Raw genomic sequence first — 17,243 nt, 5'->3', positions numbered from 1 at the left:
GCAATTTCACAATGTTTTTTTTTTTTTTTATTTACCATATTCACTATACGGTAAAACTGACTTTGTAGTAGGATTCTCCAGATAAAAAAAAAATTCTATGTATGTTTGGTATTTAAGTGGGAAAAAAAAATAATCTGAATTTGTGAAAAAAAAAAAATAAATACATTTTTTTGGCTTCTGTTTTTTTTTTAAAACCCATCCAATTATGGAAATGATTATTCCAAGATCTATTGATTAAAATGAAAATTTGTTTGTGAGAAAAACCCCTTTAAGTTTAGGTTTCTCAAAATTTTCTTGTTTGCCAACAATCACCTCTGAGGTCTATTAAGGTGGTGTCACACACAGCGACGTCGCTGCTACGTCACCATTTTCTGTGACGTTGCAGCGACGTCCCGTCGCTGTCGCTGTGTGTGACATCCAGCAACGAGCTGGCCCCTGCTGTGAGGTCGCTGCTCGTTGCTGAATGTCCTGCTTCATTTTTTGGTCGTCGCTCTCCCGCTGTGACGCACAGATCGCTGTGTGTGACAGCGAGAGAGCGACGAAATGAAACGAGCAGGGAGCAGGAGCCGGCGTCTGGCAGCTGCGGTAAGCTGTAACCAAGGTAAACATCGGGTAACCAAGGTGGTTACCCGATATTTACCTTCGTTACCAGCCTCCGCCGCTCTCACGCTGCCAGCGCCGGCTCCTGCTCTGTGCACATGTAGCTGCAGTACACATCGTGTAATTAACCCGATGTGTACTGTAGCTAGGAGAGCAAGGAGCCAGCGCTAAGCAGTGTGCGCGGCTCCCTGCTCTCTGCACATGTAGCTGCAGTACACATCGTGTAATTAACCCGATGTGTACTGTAGCTAGGAGAGCAGGGAGCCAGCGCTAAGCAGTGTGCGCGGCTCCCTGCTCTCTGCACATGTAGCTGCAGGACACATCGTGTAATTAACCCGATGTGTACTGTAGCTAGGAGTGCAGGGAGCCAGCGCTCAGTGTGCGCGGCTCCCTGCACATGTAGCTGCAGGACACATCGTGTAATTAACCCGATGTGTACTGTAGCTAGGAGAGCAAGGAGCCAGCGCTAAGCAGTGTGCGCGGCTCCCTGCTCTCTGCACATGTTGCAGCACAGCGACGCGTGTCGTTATGATTGCTGCTGCGTTGCTGTGTTTGACAGCTAAGCAGTGATCATAACAGCGACTTACAAGGTCGCTGCTACGTCACAGAAAATGGTGACGTAACAGCGACGTCGTTGTCGCTGTCGTTTAGTGTGACCCCAGCTTAAGATGAAATACTGGTTATCTGTCACATAAAACTATTATCTGCCACTCATGATCATGTCATTTACTTTAGGCACCTGATGCCTCTATTTTACCTTCATATGGAGTCATATGGATCATTTCTTTGGGTAAAACAGGCCCAGAAATATTTATTTCTCTCAGATTTGTAGTCTGTATGAACATATTTTCCCTTAGAGCAGTGTTTCTCAACTCCAGTCCTCAAGACCCAACAACAGATCATGTTTTCAGGTTTTCTTCAATATTAGACAGGGGATAATTGCATCACCTGTGCAACCTTAAGGAAATCCTGAAAGCCTGCTTGAGGAAAACCTGAAAACATGATCTGTTGGTGGGTCTTGAGGACTGGAATTGAGAAACACTGCCTAAGGCCCGTTTCACGTCAGTGAAAAATACAGACGCTCTTCACTGACGTGTAAAACACGCACATGTCCCTCCGTGTTCAGTGATTCACAGCACACGTGGGTTGTCTAAGTGCAGTCTGGGCTCCGTTCTCTGTGGTCAGTGATTGCACATACAGATTAACTCACCTGTGCGCGCTCCCGCTCTCCATGGTGCTGAACACTCCCGCGGTGCAGCATCCGGCCGGTGGTGACCCCCGCAGCAGCTGCTTCCGGATCTGCTGTGTCGTGCATTCATGAATATGCACGACAGTAATGAGCCGGCTCAGAAGCAGCAGGCAGAACAGGCTGCAGAGAGCGCCGCTGAAGCTGGGGGAGTAAAAATGATTTCTATTTTAAATGCACGTTTTTTTCTGGCACGTGTTTCACAGATCACACCACTGCGTGGTCCGTGGGACATCAGTGATGCCATCAAAAAATGTACATGTCTCCGTGTGGCAATCACGCACACTCGGGTACGCCGCACGGAGCCACGTTCTGTGAAAAATCACTGATGTGTGAGCAGACCCATTGATTATAATGGTTCTGCGTATGTCAGTGATTCTGGTACGTAGAAAAAAAAAAGCACAAACGTACCAGAATCACTGACGTGTGAAACAGGCCTTAGAGGAACTGATTTTTGTCATTACGTACAAACTCTCCTGGAGCCAGTATGGCAGAAGATGGATGATGTATGGTTTCACACAGACTCCATGCACTGCTGTACAGAGTCTGAAGACATGGCTCTGGTTTTAGATGGTTAGGGAATTGAATACGCTGTTCGGATACAAGATAAAGTCCTAAATAAACCGTATTAACAATATATGCCGCTAGAATTGTTTTTTTACTTGTAGGCTGTACATGCTCGGCATTCTGAGTGCATATTATATTGGATAATAAGTTCTTCTGGATTAAGGGAAAGTCACTGTACTAAATGATAGTCTTCACGTTCAATCCGAAAAAGCGTATTTTTGTTTTAGATAAATGTACTGAATCACTCTGAGCTCGTGTATGGCACGGATCAGAACATGGAAAATACCTTTGTTTGATGTGCAGACGTGAACATTAGCTGGAGTGGCAATGGCTGAAGTTACTTATAATTTAAAAGGGAATTGAAAATCATGGAGCATTTGTTACTAATCACTGTATCTCTCTTCAGCCAAATTGGCAAATCTCTAAGCAAAGCTTCGCAATACAACAGGGACAGCTGGAACAATTTGGCAAGTTCTCTAGCACAGCTTGAAGTCAAAGGTTCTGGTGAGCAGCACGGTAACCCCTTCATTCACACAGCATTGCAATTAGCTATTGACCCTCGCGGATATAACTAAATCATACATCTACTTCACTCTAGAACGGCAACCATTGCCATGTTACTCACAGAAGCCACTTAATTGTCATTAGAAAAAAAAAAGTCCTTGTTTAAGCCAAAAAGAATTGGTGGCGTTTCAAGATACTTATGTTGTCTCTGTAGGCAAACAGTATTAAACACAATTTACTGTCATCTAGGGAACGCAGAGTTAAAATATGTTTAGGAAGGCAACCACTAAACCAGGTCTGAACAGTAGCGAAAGTCTGCAGAATGGTTAATGCTTCCGAAGTGCTCAGCATTTTCTGCACTGATTAGTCTAACCTTTCAGATATAATTTGGCAGGCATCTGGTGAGGAGCCAATCCCCTTTGTAAACTACCTATTGGGCTCTAACCCGCTCCTCGCCTCTGTTTATCCAGGCAGTCAGTGAATTCCCTTCTCTCCTAATTAATTCTCATGTCCTATTCAAGATTCTGCAACTCTTTGCAAGACTATGACCCACATATGCGGTGCTCTGCCTGCGAGCCGGATTAACCTTCACGTTACAAGTCTGCGTTACATTCAGCAGTATGAGAAAATAATCGGATAAATCGTTGAGTCCATGGAAAATAAAATATGTTCGTTTAGACAGTACATACACTTTACAAGGGAAAGTATCGAGAAACACTTGGACATCCTCCTTTGATCCAGTTTCCAGTTTTTTTCCAAATACTGTAATGTACGTTCCCCCAGCAAGCACGCCTTCCTCTGGGCTCACTGAGGTCGGCTCCGGATCCTAGGGGTAGAAGAAAAAAAAAGTTCTTTAGCCATAGTACATATTAAATTACTTCACTGTATAAACTAAATACCTTTTTCCGTTTATGAAAAGGATAGTCATTTTTCCTTTACATTTCAGTGAAATCTTTGTCCAGTATATGTTGCAATCAAACTGTTTTTCAGAGGAAAAAAGGAATCTGTCACCAAGTTTTTCCTAGCTCATTTGAGAGCAGCATAATGTAGGGGCAGAGATCCTGATTCCAGCAATGTGTCACTTACTGGGCTGCTTAGTGTAGTTTTGATAAATCAGTTGTTTTCTCTACTCTAGATCTACCCAGCTCTCTGAATGCAGAACCCTGTATTATCCCACTGACCGTTTTCTATGTATACTGTGCATAGGGAGAAAGCTGCCAATCAGTGGTGGGGTCAGGGTTATAAAGTGCTCCTGAATATGGAGGACTACATGCCAACAGGTCTAAGAGGCCCTCTTGTAATAATCTCCTGCTGGTAAAACAGTGATTTTATCAAAACTGCAGCAAGTAGTCCAGTAAGTGACACATCGCTGGAATCAGGTTTAGCCTCCTAATCTGAGAACAGCGTGATGTAATCACAGAGACACTATCTATCCTGACATGCCCATACACACATAAAACGCTCAGCTTGGCAGAGTGCTCCTATGTTCTGTATAAGGGGGTTTTTGACAGTGATTTATCTCCATACCAAAAAAGAGGATCACTATATTGAATTTCTATCCCCTTTCCCTTAGGTTTTCCGACATCTGGGAAAGTGTTAGGCGGCCACAATAAAAATTAGATGGTCGGCAATGTCATATGACTGCCGCAGTTTTCAAATTTACATCTGAGCAGTAGAAATGCTGTTCTGCTCCAATGAAATTGTGAATGCTGCAGCCAATCAGTGGCACTTGATTTGCACAGAGGATACAGAGCAAAGGTGAAGAGGGACAGCGCAAATCCAGGAGTTAAATGTAAATTTTTATTTTATAGATTTAGTATCTGGGGGCCATTAATAAAGGGCTGTATTACAGTGGACAATCCATGCAGGTTTCCAAATTCCATGTGCGGGTTTTTGAAAGCAAAGCCAGGAATGGATCATACATGGAAGCAACCTTTTCTTTTATGCCTCATTTTTTAATACACTCTGGCTTCAAATACAAAATGAATGGAACATTGCTTTAGATGTCAGGCAAGTGAAAAATCATGGGAATTTACCAGCCTGCCAGGGAAGAGTGACTTTTATCCTCTGGTTTGGCATATAGTTACAGTGGGTACGGAAAGTATTCAGACCCCTTTACATTTTTCACTTTGTTTCATTGCTGCCATTTGTTCTGCACCCCAAAGAAAAACCCAAAATGTTTAACTTTTTGCAAATTTATTAAACAAGAAAAACGGAAATATCACATGGTCTTAAGTATTCAGACCCTTTGCTCAGACACTCATATTTAAGGCACATGCTGTCCATTTCCTCGTGATCCTTCATGAGATGGTTCTACTCCTTCATTGGAGTCCAGCTGCGTTTAAATAAACTGATAGGCGTTTTTCAGCTGCAGGGACAAGACGACTGGTTGCAATTGAAGGAAAGATGAATATGGCCAGGTACAGAGATATCGTGGAAGAAAACCTTTTCCAGAGTGCTCGGACCTCAGACTTGTCCAAAGATTCACCTTCAAACAAGACAATGACCCTAAGCACACAGCTAAAATAACAAAGGAGTGGCTTCAGAACAACTCCGTGACCATTCTTGACTGGCCCAGCCAGAGCCCTGACCTAAACCCAACTGAGCATCTCTGGAGAGACCTGAAAATAGCTGTCCATCAACGTTCACCATCCAACCTGATGGAACTAGAGAGGATCTGCAAGGAAGAATGGCAGAGGATCCCCAAATCCAGGTGTGAAAAACTTATTCCATCATTCCCAAGAAGACTCATGGCTGTATTAGCTCAAAAGGGTGCTTCTACGCAATACTGAGTACAGGGTCTGAATACTTATGACCATGTGATATTTCAGTTTTTCTTCTTTAATAAATTTGCAAAAATGTCTACATTTCTGGGGGGTTTTTCTGTCAAGATGGGGTGCAGAGTGTACATTAATGAGGAAAAAAAACAACTTTTTTAAATTCACCAAATGGCTGCAATGTAACAAAGAGTGAAATATTTTAAGGGGTCTGAATACTTTCCATATCCACGGTATATAGTTCCAGAAAATACTATTATGCTGAACATTAAAGTCTCCAATTTGCAGTTATTATATCTATACTTGTGTGGAATAATGATGCATTCTGCGAAGAACTTTTAGAAAAAGTTACAAACCGCAGCATTACCATATCCTATAAATGAAAGAAGATGCACACAGAAGCTTTGAGCAATCCCAAAAGGGCAGATGTCAGCTTTGATCTGAAGCTACCGTGCCAGGGAGCATCAGAAATTCCACACTTCCTGTACATACTAGGAAGGGAGCCAAGAGAAGTAGACAGCTTGTTGGTACCCTCATCTGAAGCTGACAGTATCCTCTGACACAAAGGATGCACACAGCTCAGATCGGAAGCAGCCACTGCAGTGGTGTCGGCATCAGTCTGCAACTCACATATTCATTTACATTGCCTCTAGTTATGAGAGGGATTTGGGAAGCTTTCCTGCAGCTGAATCTTCAACATCACAGAACACATCATGGGGCACGCTTTAATGTCACTTTCCCTGCAATGTTCAAGATACAATACAACTACCATTGAAGATCAGAACCGTCCGAGGTTAACAATACTAAGCTTTGAAGGAATCGGGATAATGTGTGTCAGAGCATTATATTGATTGCCTTCTCTAACTAATGGAATCATTTTTTATTTTCTGCATCACATTCTGAGAGCCATAACTTCTACAGCGCTGTATACAAAAAATATGAGTAAAAGCTTGTTGTTTGCACAACACACTGCAGCTTCTAATGATACAACTTTTGGATATCTTCAACGTCTTAATCACTTATTTCATTTTTTATTTCTCCAAAATGTCAGTTTTACAGTGTAATATAGTGTTATAGTAATTACAGATGGATGATACAAATTGTGGGTTTTATAAGAACATTTTTTTCCCAATTCAAATTTTTTTTTTTTTTAAAACTGGGATTTGGCGGAGGGTGTCAATACTTATTTTTTTTTCTTACATACACAATTATATTTGTTTTTACTATATTTATCAGTTTTCCAAGGGGACATGAACAATCACATAGGTAGTAAATTACACTACTAGTAGTGCACTGCTTTACCTATCAGTGTTTGATTCGCGGGCTGTGGTACCGGGGCCGATTCGCGGGCTGTGGTACTGGGGCCGATTCGCGGGCTGTGGTACTGGGGCCGATTCGCGGGCTGTGGTACCGGGGCCGAGTCGCGGGCTGTGGTACCGGGGCCGAGTCGCGGGCTGTGGTACCGGGGCCGAGTCGCGGGCTGTGGTACCGGGGGCGAGTCACGGGCTGTGGTACCGGGGCCGAGTAGCGGGCTGTGGTACCGGGTCCAAGTTGCGGGCTGTGGTACAGGGCCGAGTCGCGGGCTGTGGTACAGGGCCGAGTCGCGGGCTGTGGTGCAGGGCTGAGTCGGGGGCTGTGGTGCAGGGCTGAGTCGGGGGCTGTGGTACAGGGCAGACATGAAGGCCATTGTCAAGCCTCCGGTTTGGCATAGCAACCCATCAGCACCTTGTGATCGCACTGTGGGAGTGCAGATGGGCTGACAGAAGAAGCGTTCTCCCCGCTGTCAAACACCTCATGTTCTGCTGTCATTATCGACACTGGCAAATAAGGGGTTAAACAGCTGGGATCAGTGTGGATACTGATCTCAGCAGTTAGAACAGGAGTCCGGCTATGTATATCAGCCACACTCCTGCAGATTATCACACCATACAGAAGCTTTACCATGCAATCAGCACAAAGTATATATCTGGCAAGGAGCACGACGAGATGTGCTCATGATATACAGCTAAGAGTTGGAACACAATCTAAAATTAAAACAACTCAAAAACAGAATTGTTCCTGATGACTAAAATGATGGTAGTCATACGGCACCTATATTTACCTGATATGTAAAAAGAAGATCGCTGGGCGAGACTCCTTCCTTTTTCTTCACCATTATATTAATGTTTCCAGACTGAGCAAAAGGTGCATGTCCAACTTCGCATATAACCCTTCAAATGTAAATAGAAAAATCATGTAATACGGATAAACACAAAAAGTACAATACTAGTCCACCATGCTACAGAAGATCCCCATTAGCAATGTAGTTTCATAATATTTCAGCAGTTCAAGAGTAACGGTGACCCTAAAATTAGCAGTTTCGTTTGTACCTTTATGGCCATGTGCCCACGAGAAAATGTACCTGCGGAATTTTCCGCAGGTTCACGCAGCAGCTCCCCGGAACCCGTAGCTATCCATTATTACGGATTTCAGGCGGAATTGTTGCGGTAAACCTGCGGAATTCCCCCCTGTATCTACATAGTAGAAAGGCAGGAAATCCACAGGAAATTCCGCATGAATAATTGACATGCAGTTCTTTACAGCTGCGGGAAATCCACAGCATTGTCCGCAGGTGCAAATTCCGCAGCATTGAAATTGCACTCCCCAAATTCCATAGGATAACATGGGGAGTGTCTGTACTTGCGCAAACCTGTGGATTTATCTGGAAAATATAGAAAATCTGCAGGTTTTCCGCAGCAAAGTCCGCAGGTATTTTCTCCCGTGGACACATGGCCTAATAATACTAATTATACATTTTTCCACCTTTGCAGACTATTTTTATTTTTTTTTCTCCCCCCCCCCAAGCTCACTAGAGACTAAAGGGTACTTTACATACTGCAACATCGCTAGTGATCTCGTTAGCGATGTGAAATTCTAGATCGCAAGTGCGATCTCTTGAGGTCGCACATAGGTCATCTTACGCACTTGCGATCTAGAATTTCACATCGCTAACGAGATCACTAGCGATGTCGCAGCATGTAAAGTACCCTTAAGGCTTCATTCAAACATAGTCAATGACATCTTGCTGCGTGTACCAAATAGGCATAATATGGCCGAAAATGATGCACAACAGAGCAGTGTGACTCTTCTGTCATTATAGCCAATGGCTTCATCAGCGCACACGCCCAAATCCCATCTCAAAGGGGTTCAATTCTAAGCACCGACAGCCACTTAACCTAGGGACAAACGTGATATTCCTTTCAACTCTTTCCCTTTCTCTCATCATAGAAAACTATTGGCAGCAGCTGCAATCAGTTCTCTCCATGAGCTGATAATTTGTCATCTCTTCCTCACTAAAAATAGAATGGAGGCAGGTAAAAAGGTCAGTGTAAAAGCAAGCAGGGGTGCGGGGAGGCATCTGAAAAGTGAAAACTGTGAAATAAGATATTAGAATGGTTATTTCCAGGGCCGGATTATAGGCGGGGCAGACGGGGCTCCAGCCCAGGGGCCCCCACCAAAAGAGCTTCTAAGGGGGCCCCCACCATACTTGGCACCTGTCAGCATTTTTTTTTTCTTCCCACCCTCTCCCCCTCCGTAAAGACAGTCTAATAAATCAGCTGTGTTTTCGGGGGGGGGAGGCGCGGGGTGTTGAAGCACCGCTATTTATTTGTATCTGCGTCTTTAAGACGCAAAAACAAACTGCGGGCACAGGACGCTGATTGACACCGGAAGTACCAGCGGCCGCTTGTACTTCCGGGGTCAGGTGTGCTAATGCTCCCTGCTATGTGCTGCGGCTGTACCCAGCGAGGGGCGGGCAGCTTCCCCCCCTCCCCCTCCCCCTCCCTCTCCCTAGAAGCAGGGGCACGGTGTAGTGCGCCGCTGTATCTGCTGTCCCCGCTGCGCTCCTCTACACTGTGTGTGCATGCCAGGCACACTAGCAGGAGGCAACGCGCTGTGCTCTGTCGGCTCTGCTGTGTGCTGTGCTCGGCATGCACCCAGTGTAGAGGAGCGCAGCAGAGCCGATGACCGCAGCTTCCTCTTTCCGTTCCTATTCAAATGTATTTGCATCTTTCAGACGTAAATACATTTGAACAGCGTGCCGGGACCCGGCCCCGCCCCCGACGTGCAGCAACGTGATGAGATCAGCACCTTGCTGACGTCATCACAGTGCTGCAGGCGCCGGCACAGGGGACAAGAGGAAGCGAGCGCTCCATGAAGGAGCTGAAGAGACAGGTGTAATTAATGGGGATGAGTGAGGAGGGGCTGAGGACACAACGGGAACATTTGTGAAGGAACACAGCTCTGTGACAGGCAGAGGAGGAGTACTGTATTCCGAGGGAGGGAGGAGTGTGTAGTGATGGGGCAGTGTAATTTGTGTGTGTAGGGGGTGATGAGGGTTGTATTGTGTATGGGGGGAGGGGTAATGGAGGGTGCATTGTATCGTGTGTGTGGGGAAGGGTAATGGAGGGTGCATTGTATTCTGTGTGGGGAAGGGTAATGAGGGGTGCATTGTATTGTGTGTGGGGGAGGGTTAATGGGGGGGTGCATTGTATTGTATGTGGGGGGAGGGGTAAAGGGGGGGTGCATTGTATTCTGTGTGTGTGTGTGTGTGTGAGGTGATGTGGGGTGCATTGTGTGTGTTTGTGAGGTGATGTGGGGTGCATTGTGTGTGTGTGTTTGTGAGGTGATGTGGGGTGCATTGTGTGTGTGTGTGTAGGAGGTGATGTGGGGTGCAGTGTGTGTGTGTGTGTGGGGGGGTGCATTGTAGTGTGTGGTGATGTGGGGTGCATTGTGTGTGTGTGTGTGTGAGGTGATGTGGGGTGCATTGTGTGTGGTGATGTGGGGTGCATTGTGTGTGTGTGTGTGTGTAGGAGGTGATGTGGGGTGCAGTGTGTGTGTGTGTGGGGGGCTGCATTGTAGTGTGTGGTGATGTGGGGTGCATTGTGTGTGTGTAGGAGGTGATGTGGGGTGCATTGTGTGTGTGTGTAGGAGGTGATGTGGGGTGCATTGTGTGTGTGTGTGTGTAGAGGGTGCATTGTAGTGTGTGTGTGTGTGTGTGTGTGTAGAGGGTGCATTGTAGTGTGTGTGTGTCAGAGCTGTGTGTGTAAGAAGCAGTACTGTGTGTGTGTATATATGAATTAGAGCAGTCTGTGCGCCCCCCCCCAGAACTATATGGGTCCCCCAGAGCGCTATGTCACCCATCGCAGTAATGAGTACACCACCAGAGCTGTTTGCCACTCCAGTAACGTCTATGCCCCCTGCCCCTCCTGTGATGTATATACAGCAGTGCTGTCAGTGTGCAGTCATGTCTGTTAGTGACAGCCATCGTGAAACACAGCCACATGTCCTGAAGGAGCTAACGGAAACAAGCGGGAGAGGTGAGTGAGGCTGCTGGCGATTTCCCCATATTAATACCTGTAAAGGCTCATGCACACGTAACTGCTGAATATTCTGTAGCGATTTGACAGCACATGTGCGCGTCAAATCGCTGCAGAAACACTGCATAATGGATGCAGTTTTTCAGTACAGAAAATCCGATTTCATGCGCTATGGCTGCTTCCCCCACCATAGACAGAGCGGGAGCTGCATCCATAGCGCACGGAATAATTGACATGCTCATTTTATGAACGCACAGATTTGGGTCAACATTTTAGCACCCAAATCGCTGCGTTCATAAAAGCTACGTGCGCACATATCATGCACAATCTAAATAGATTGTATAGGGGATGCAGGACGCATGCATTTACACTGCAGTGCTATACGCAGTGTAAATGCATGGAATTACACAACGTGCGCACGACCCCTAATGCGTCTGTGTCTGCATATATGTCAGTGTATATAACTGTGCATATATTTGTCTGTTTATATGTATTTTTATGAATTTGTCTTCAAATATGTATATGTATGCCTGTATGTGTATGTGCGTGTCTGTGTGTGGATGGGGTCCACTGAGACTCTTTCACCCGGAGGCCACAAAAACCTGGAGCCGGCCCTGGCTGCCTTAACATTGGGATCAGTAAAAAATGTGAGTAAAGCTTTACACGCTATAATATATCTAACGATGTGTCACGTCGTAAGTGACGCACATCCGGCATCGTTAGCGATATTGTAGTGTGTGACAGCTACATGCGACCCTGATTGTGCGTTAAAACGTTGATCGCTGACACGTCGCTCATTTTCTAAAAATTGAACGTCTGGTTGTTCATCGTTCTTGAGGCAGCACACATCGCTCCGTGTGATACCCCGGGAACAATGAACTGCAGCTTACCTGCGTACTGCCGGCAATGCGGAAGGAAGGAGGTGGGCGGGATGTTTACGCCCCGCTCATCTCCGCCCCTCCGCTTCTATTGGCTGGCCGCTGTGTGACGTTGCTGTGACGCCGAATATCCCTCCCACTCCAGGAAGTGGATGTTCGCTGCCCACAGCGAGGTTGTTTGGAAGGTACGTGTGATGGGGGTAATCGTTTGTGCGACACAGGCAACAAATTGCCTGTTCCGCACATACGATGGGGGCGTGTGTGATCGCATACGAGATCGAAATGTGTAAAGCAGCCTTAACTCTACTTTCCGTGTATAAGTGACGGCTGTGAGTGATCCTGGACTGTGTCTGTATTGTAGTACTGTAAATCTGAATGTGGCAGAACAGGATAAATGTTCATTGGATTTCTATCTAAATGCTACAGTTCGCGCTCTACTGTTATGGCTAAAAATGTTAACGTTATGGGGCCCCCACCAGATTTTCTGCCCAGGGGCCCCCACCAACCTTAATCCGGCCCTGGTTATTTCTATAAAAGGAATCGGTCAGTAGGATCAACCCTCCTAAGCAGTCTCTATGAGCATAGGAAACTAAAGAAAATGATATCTTGATATCTACAATCCAAAGTATTGCTCCAGAGAAATCTGTTTTTGTTATATGGAAATGAGTTGGTCAGATGTATGAGCCAGACACTGATCTGCCACACAGCTTTGCGCTGAGCTCAGCTCCCATCTCACCTGCAGCCAGTGTGTGGGAAGGCCATTACAGCACAGTAGACATCTCTGTGAAAAGACAGCGGCATAGATATTTGTAATGAGACAAGTTCCACTCTGCTGTACTGTTAGTTACAATAATGCACAGCTCTGCAGCAGAACTGATAGCATGATGAGAGGACAAATGCTGCTGCAAATGTTTGTAATGAGACAAAGTTTATTTCTGCTATACTGTATGCGCTCTGCCGTCCTGTGTGTGCTCTGCCGTCCTGTGTGCGCTCTGCCGTCCTGTGTGCGCTCTGAGTTCATTGCAGAGCTGTGTGTATCCGTGTTTTTCCTGTAGACAGCGTTTACATTTACAAGTTCTTGGGTCAGTTAAAATCACAGTCTACGCATGGAATCAGTTCTTGGCTATGTGCTGCCTGTGATTAATATTGCAAAGAATTAGAGAAGATTTGTAAATTATTTATCCATATGTGAAAACCACTAAAAAAACACTGAAGGTAAAAACTAAGACTGACCAAACACTGATGAAAATCAGATCCAAAACACTGATGACACTCATCATTTTTATGGATCCGAAAAACAGCAAAAGAAGACCTGTCACAAGGTCAAAAGTAGATAGCTGTTGCTGTCTTTTTTTTGATGACGGCTCCTCAGAGTATTCAGTTTATTTTCTAAATCCACTATACAGTTCCTGAGATATGGGCCTTTTTATTTAGCGCTAATTTCTATGGTTTTTACCAAGGAGGCCTCAGTCACAACAATCTCTGGAGGCATAATTTGCAACATAGCGTAATATTACCTTTTGGCAATGCTCCCTTACAAAAGACGAATATATATAATATTATTATTACTATTAATAATTATTTTAGCAACATTTATTCCATGGCACTTCACAAGTGAAAAGGGTATACATAAAAAGCAAGTACAATAATCATGAACAATATAAGGCACAGGAGGAGAGAGTACCCTGGCTGCGAGGGATCACAGTATACAGGGAGGATACAGTAGGAGAGGACAGAGTTGGTTGCGCAGTGGTCTACTGATCTTAGGGTTATTGTAGGCTTCTCAGGAGAGGTGGGTCTTCAAGTGTGTGTGTGTGTGTGTGTGTGTGTATATGTGTGTGTGTGTGTGTGTGTGTGTGTGTATGTGTGTATGTATGTATGTATGTATGTATGTATGTATGTATGTATGTATGTATGTATGTATGTATGTATGTATGTATGTATGTATGTGTGTGTGTGTGTGTGTGTGTGTGTGTGTGTGTGTGTGTGTGTGTGTGTGTGTGTGTGTGTGTGTGTGTGTGTGTGTGTGTGATTTGACCAGGTGTCAAGTCCTTTTAAAGCAAAAGTATACAGTATACAGACCAGGTGGTAGCTTTACCATATACTCAAAATAGTACTATATAACTTCAAGACAAATGCAGTTATCACTAATTATAATCCCCATTTTCCCTTTATACTTTCTGCAGTTTTCACAGTGACTTTCCTCCACTGAATTTCTAAGGCTACTTTCACACATCCGGTTTGAGCCCTGCGGCTCAATCCGGCTGTGAAAACTATGCAACGGATGCGGTGAAAACACCGCATCCTTTGCATCAGTTTTTACATGCGGCCGGTCCGGTTTTTTCCGGTTGCGGCATGCTACTGAGCATGCGCAGTGGAAAATACCGCATGCGGCGACCGGATGCGTTTTTTTCCGCATCGCGCCGCATCCGGCCTCCATAGGGATGCATTGAAAAATGCGCCGCAGCGGCCGGATGCGGCGCGATGCGGTGTTTTTTGCCGGAGCAAAAAACGTTGCAGGGTACGTTCGATCCGGCCGCCGCATCGGCTAAATCTGCCGCATGCGGCAAAAACCGGACCGAACGCAAGCCCCTACGGCACAATGCGGCACTAATGTAAGTCAATGCAAAAAAAAACCGCAATCGGCGTTACAAAAGCCGGTTGCGGTTTTTCTGCAGAACGCCGTATTGTGCCGTAGAGCAAAAGTCCGGATGTGTGAAAGTACCCTAAGCGTTACAATAGTATCTCATTAACCAGAAACAAATATATCAGCGACAGACAGCAATTCTGGAGGTGTGAGCTTCCCGATCAGAGTAGTGTCTCTCACTATGAAATGCTGTAAACTTATTCCCAACAGAAATAACACAATTAGCAAGTTATCTGCAAAAGCTTTTCCCGAAAACATGCCAAATTATTCGGCCCCTCATTGACACCTTTTACATCTTGTGACGCAGTGCTAAAGAGGAAAAGCCCACAATATACTACGTTTGTTTTTAATCTCAAAATAGTATCTTATACATAGATCTAACAAACAGTAAAACAATGAGCAAACGTGATAGTTCTCAGAATATGCAAGATTTAAATGCATTTCCATAATAAGTGCATCATGTAGAAAAAATCATCTTAGAAAGCCTTAAGCCTCCTTCACTGCTGTCTATTTCATACACCTGCAAGGCTAACCGGACTCTTGGGGCTTAGTGTCCAACATATCCGCTAATAAAATTAAGACTTAAATAGACATGGAGACTGTTTTAATCAAGAAAAACTGCTCTGTTGAGCAAATCTCATTGCCACATCATGTACTGCAAATGTAAAGGGACTTTGAGGGGCCTATGTGACAGAATATACCCAAAAGTGACACCATTTTAAAAACTGCTCAAAAAAACATTTAAGTTTACTAACCCTTTAGATTCTTCACAGGAGTTAAACGAAAATGTTGCTTTAGTTCCATATTTTTTAATTTCACAAAAGTAATAAGAGAAAATGGACTATACAATTTGATGTGCAACACCTCCTGAGTACACAGATACCCCATATGTGGTGGAAAACTACTGTTTGAGTGCACAGCAGGGCTCGAAAGGGAAGGAGCGCCATTTGATGTTTTGAGTGAAAAATAGGTTGGAATCGTTAACGGTCGCCATGTTGTGTTTGCAGAGCCCCTGATGTGCCTAAATAGGGGAAACCCCCACAAGTGACTTTATTTTGGAAACTAGACCCCTCAAGAAATTTATTGAAAAGTGGGATGACCACTTTGAATCCACAGGTACTTCACAGAATTTTAGAATGTTGAACCGTGGAAAAAATGTTTTTTTTTTCCACAAAAACGTAGCTTTAGCGCCACATTGTTTTTATTTTTACAAGGGTAGCCAGGCAAAACAGACCATACAATTTGGTGTGCAATTTCTCCTAAGTACAATAATGCCCTATATGTATGGGGAAAAGTACTGCTTGGGGACATGGTAGCGCTAGGAAGGGAAGAAGCACCACTTGAATTTTGGAGCACCATTTGGGTTGGAATACATAGCAGATACCATCTCACATATGAAAAGCCACTCACATGGCAAAAAAAACCCCCAGAAACCACCACAAGTGACCCCAATTTTGACAACTACACCTCTTACGGAATTCATTTGGGAGTGTAGTGAGCATTGTTAACCCTTTAGGTGACTCACAATTGTATTGGCTGAGGAAATGTAAAATTATGTTTTCCAATAAAACATTGCTTTGGCCCTAAGTTTTTAATTTTCAAAAAGGATAAGAAAAAACTAAAAGGTATAATTTGTTGTGCAATTTCTCCAGGGTACGTCAATACCCTATATGTGGTTGAAAACTACTTTTGAGCCACAGTGGAAAGCTCAGAAGGGAAGGAGCGCCATATTGGAGATCAGATTTAGTTGGAATGTTTTGCGGGTGCCTTGTCACATTGGCAGAGCCCCTGAGGTGCCAGACCAGCAGAGCCCTCCATACTTCATGCCATTTTACAAACTACACCCCTCAATTAATTCATCTAGAGGTGCAATGAGCAAATTAGCAACACAAGTGCTTCACAAAAGTTTATACCATGAGGCGATGCCGAAAAAATTAGTTTTTTTTTTTTTTTTACTAAAATGTTGTTTTAGCACCCTATTTTTTTTTATTTCTAAAAGGGCTAATAGAAAAAAAAATGGACCACACAGCTTGTTGTTCAATTTCTGATGAGTACACCAGTACCATAAAGTAAGTGGTACTGTGGTCAGAAACTACTTTTCAGGCACTGTAGAAAGTTCAGATGGAAAGGAGCGCCATTTTTCAGAGCAGATTTTGCTGTTATGGTTTGTGGGGGCCATGTCATAATGGCAGAGCTCCTAAGGTGCTAAAACAAGAGAACCCCCCCCCCCCCTCAACAGTGATCCCATTTTGAAAAATGCACCCATCAATGAGTTCATCTAGGGGTGCAGTCATCATATTTACACCACAGATGTGTCAGAGAAGTTTATACCATTGGGTGGTGAAGAAAAAATAATTACATTTTTACAATAAACATTTGGTATTAGCCCCAGATTTTATATTTTCACATGGGTAATGGGTAACATTGGCACCAAAATGTGTCACACAATATCTGCTGAGCGTGGCACTATCCCATATGTGGCTCTTTACTACTGTTTAGCCACACAGCGAGTCTCATGAGGGAAAGACCTCTAGTTGACTGTTGGAGCACAGAACTTTCTAGAATAGTTTTCAGACTCCATATACAGAGCCCCAAACTGCCACAAAAGCAAAATTCCCCATCAAATGAGCCAATTTTGGAAAATTACATCACTTTGGCAAATTTGAC

The 17,243-nt window shown here is 44.4% G+C and overlaps 1 protein-coding gene across 1 annotated transcript in view; it reads right to left on the bottom strand.

Annotated features, from left to right (window-relative positions):
• The window catches only part of LOC142302402 (plexin-B2-like), a 335,800-nt gene that overhangs the window by 47,002 nt on the left and 271,555 nt on the right, over positions 1-17,243 (bottom strand). Inside the window, exons 17-18 of the mRNA XM_075343449.1 lie at positions 7,796-7,904; positions 3,607-3,743 (exon numbers count right to left, since the gene is read on the bottom strand). Of these exons, the coding sequence (XP_075199564.1) occupies positions 3,607-3,743; positions 7,796-7,904 (246 nt within the window). The remainder of the gene's footprint in view (positions 1-3,606; positions 3,744-7,795; positions 7,905-17,243) is intronic.

This window comes from Anomaloglossus baeobatrachus, chromosome 4 (genome assembly GCF_048569485.1).
Source record: "Anomaloglossus baeobatrachus isolate aAnoBae1 chromosome 4, aAnoBae1.hap1, whole genome shotgun sequence".
In the NCBI taxonomy this organism is placed as follows: Eukaryota; Metazoa; Chordata; class Amphibia; order Anura; family Aromobatidae; genus Anomaloglossus; species Anomaloglossus baeobatrachus.
The sequence above is the reverse complement of the archived record's forward strand: the minus strand, read 5'-3'. Positions and strand labels throughout refer to the sequence as shown.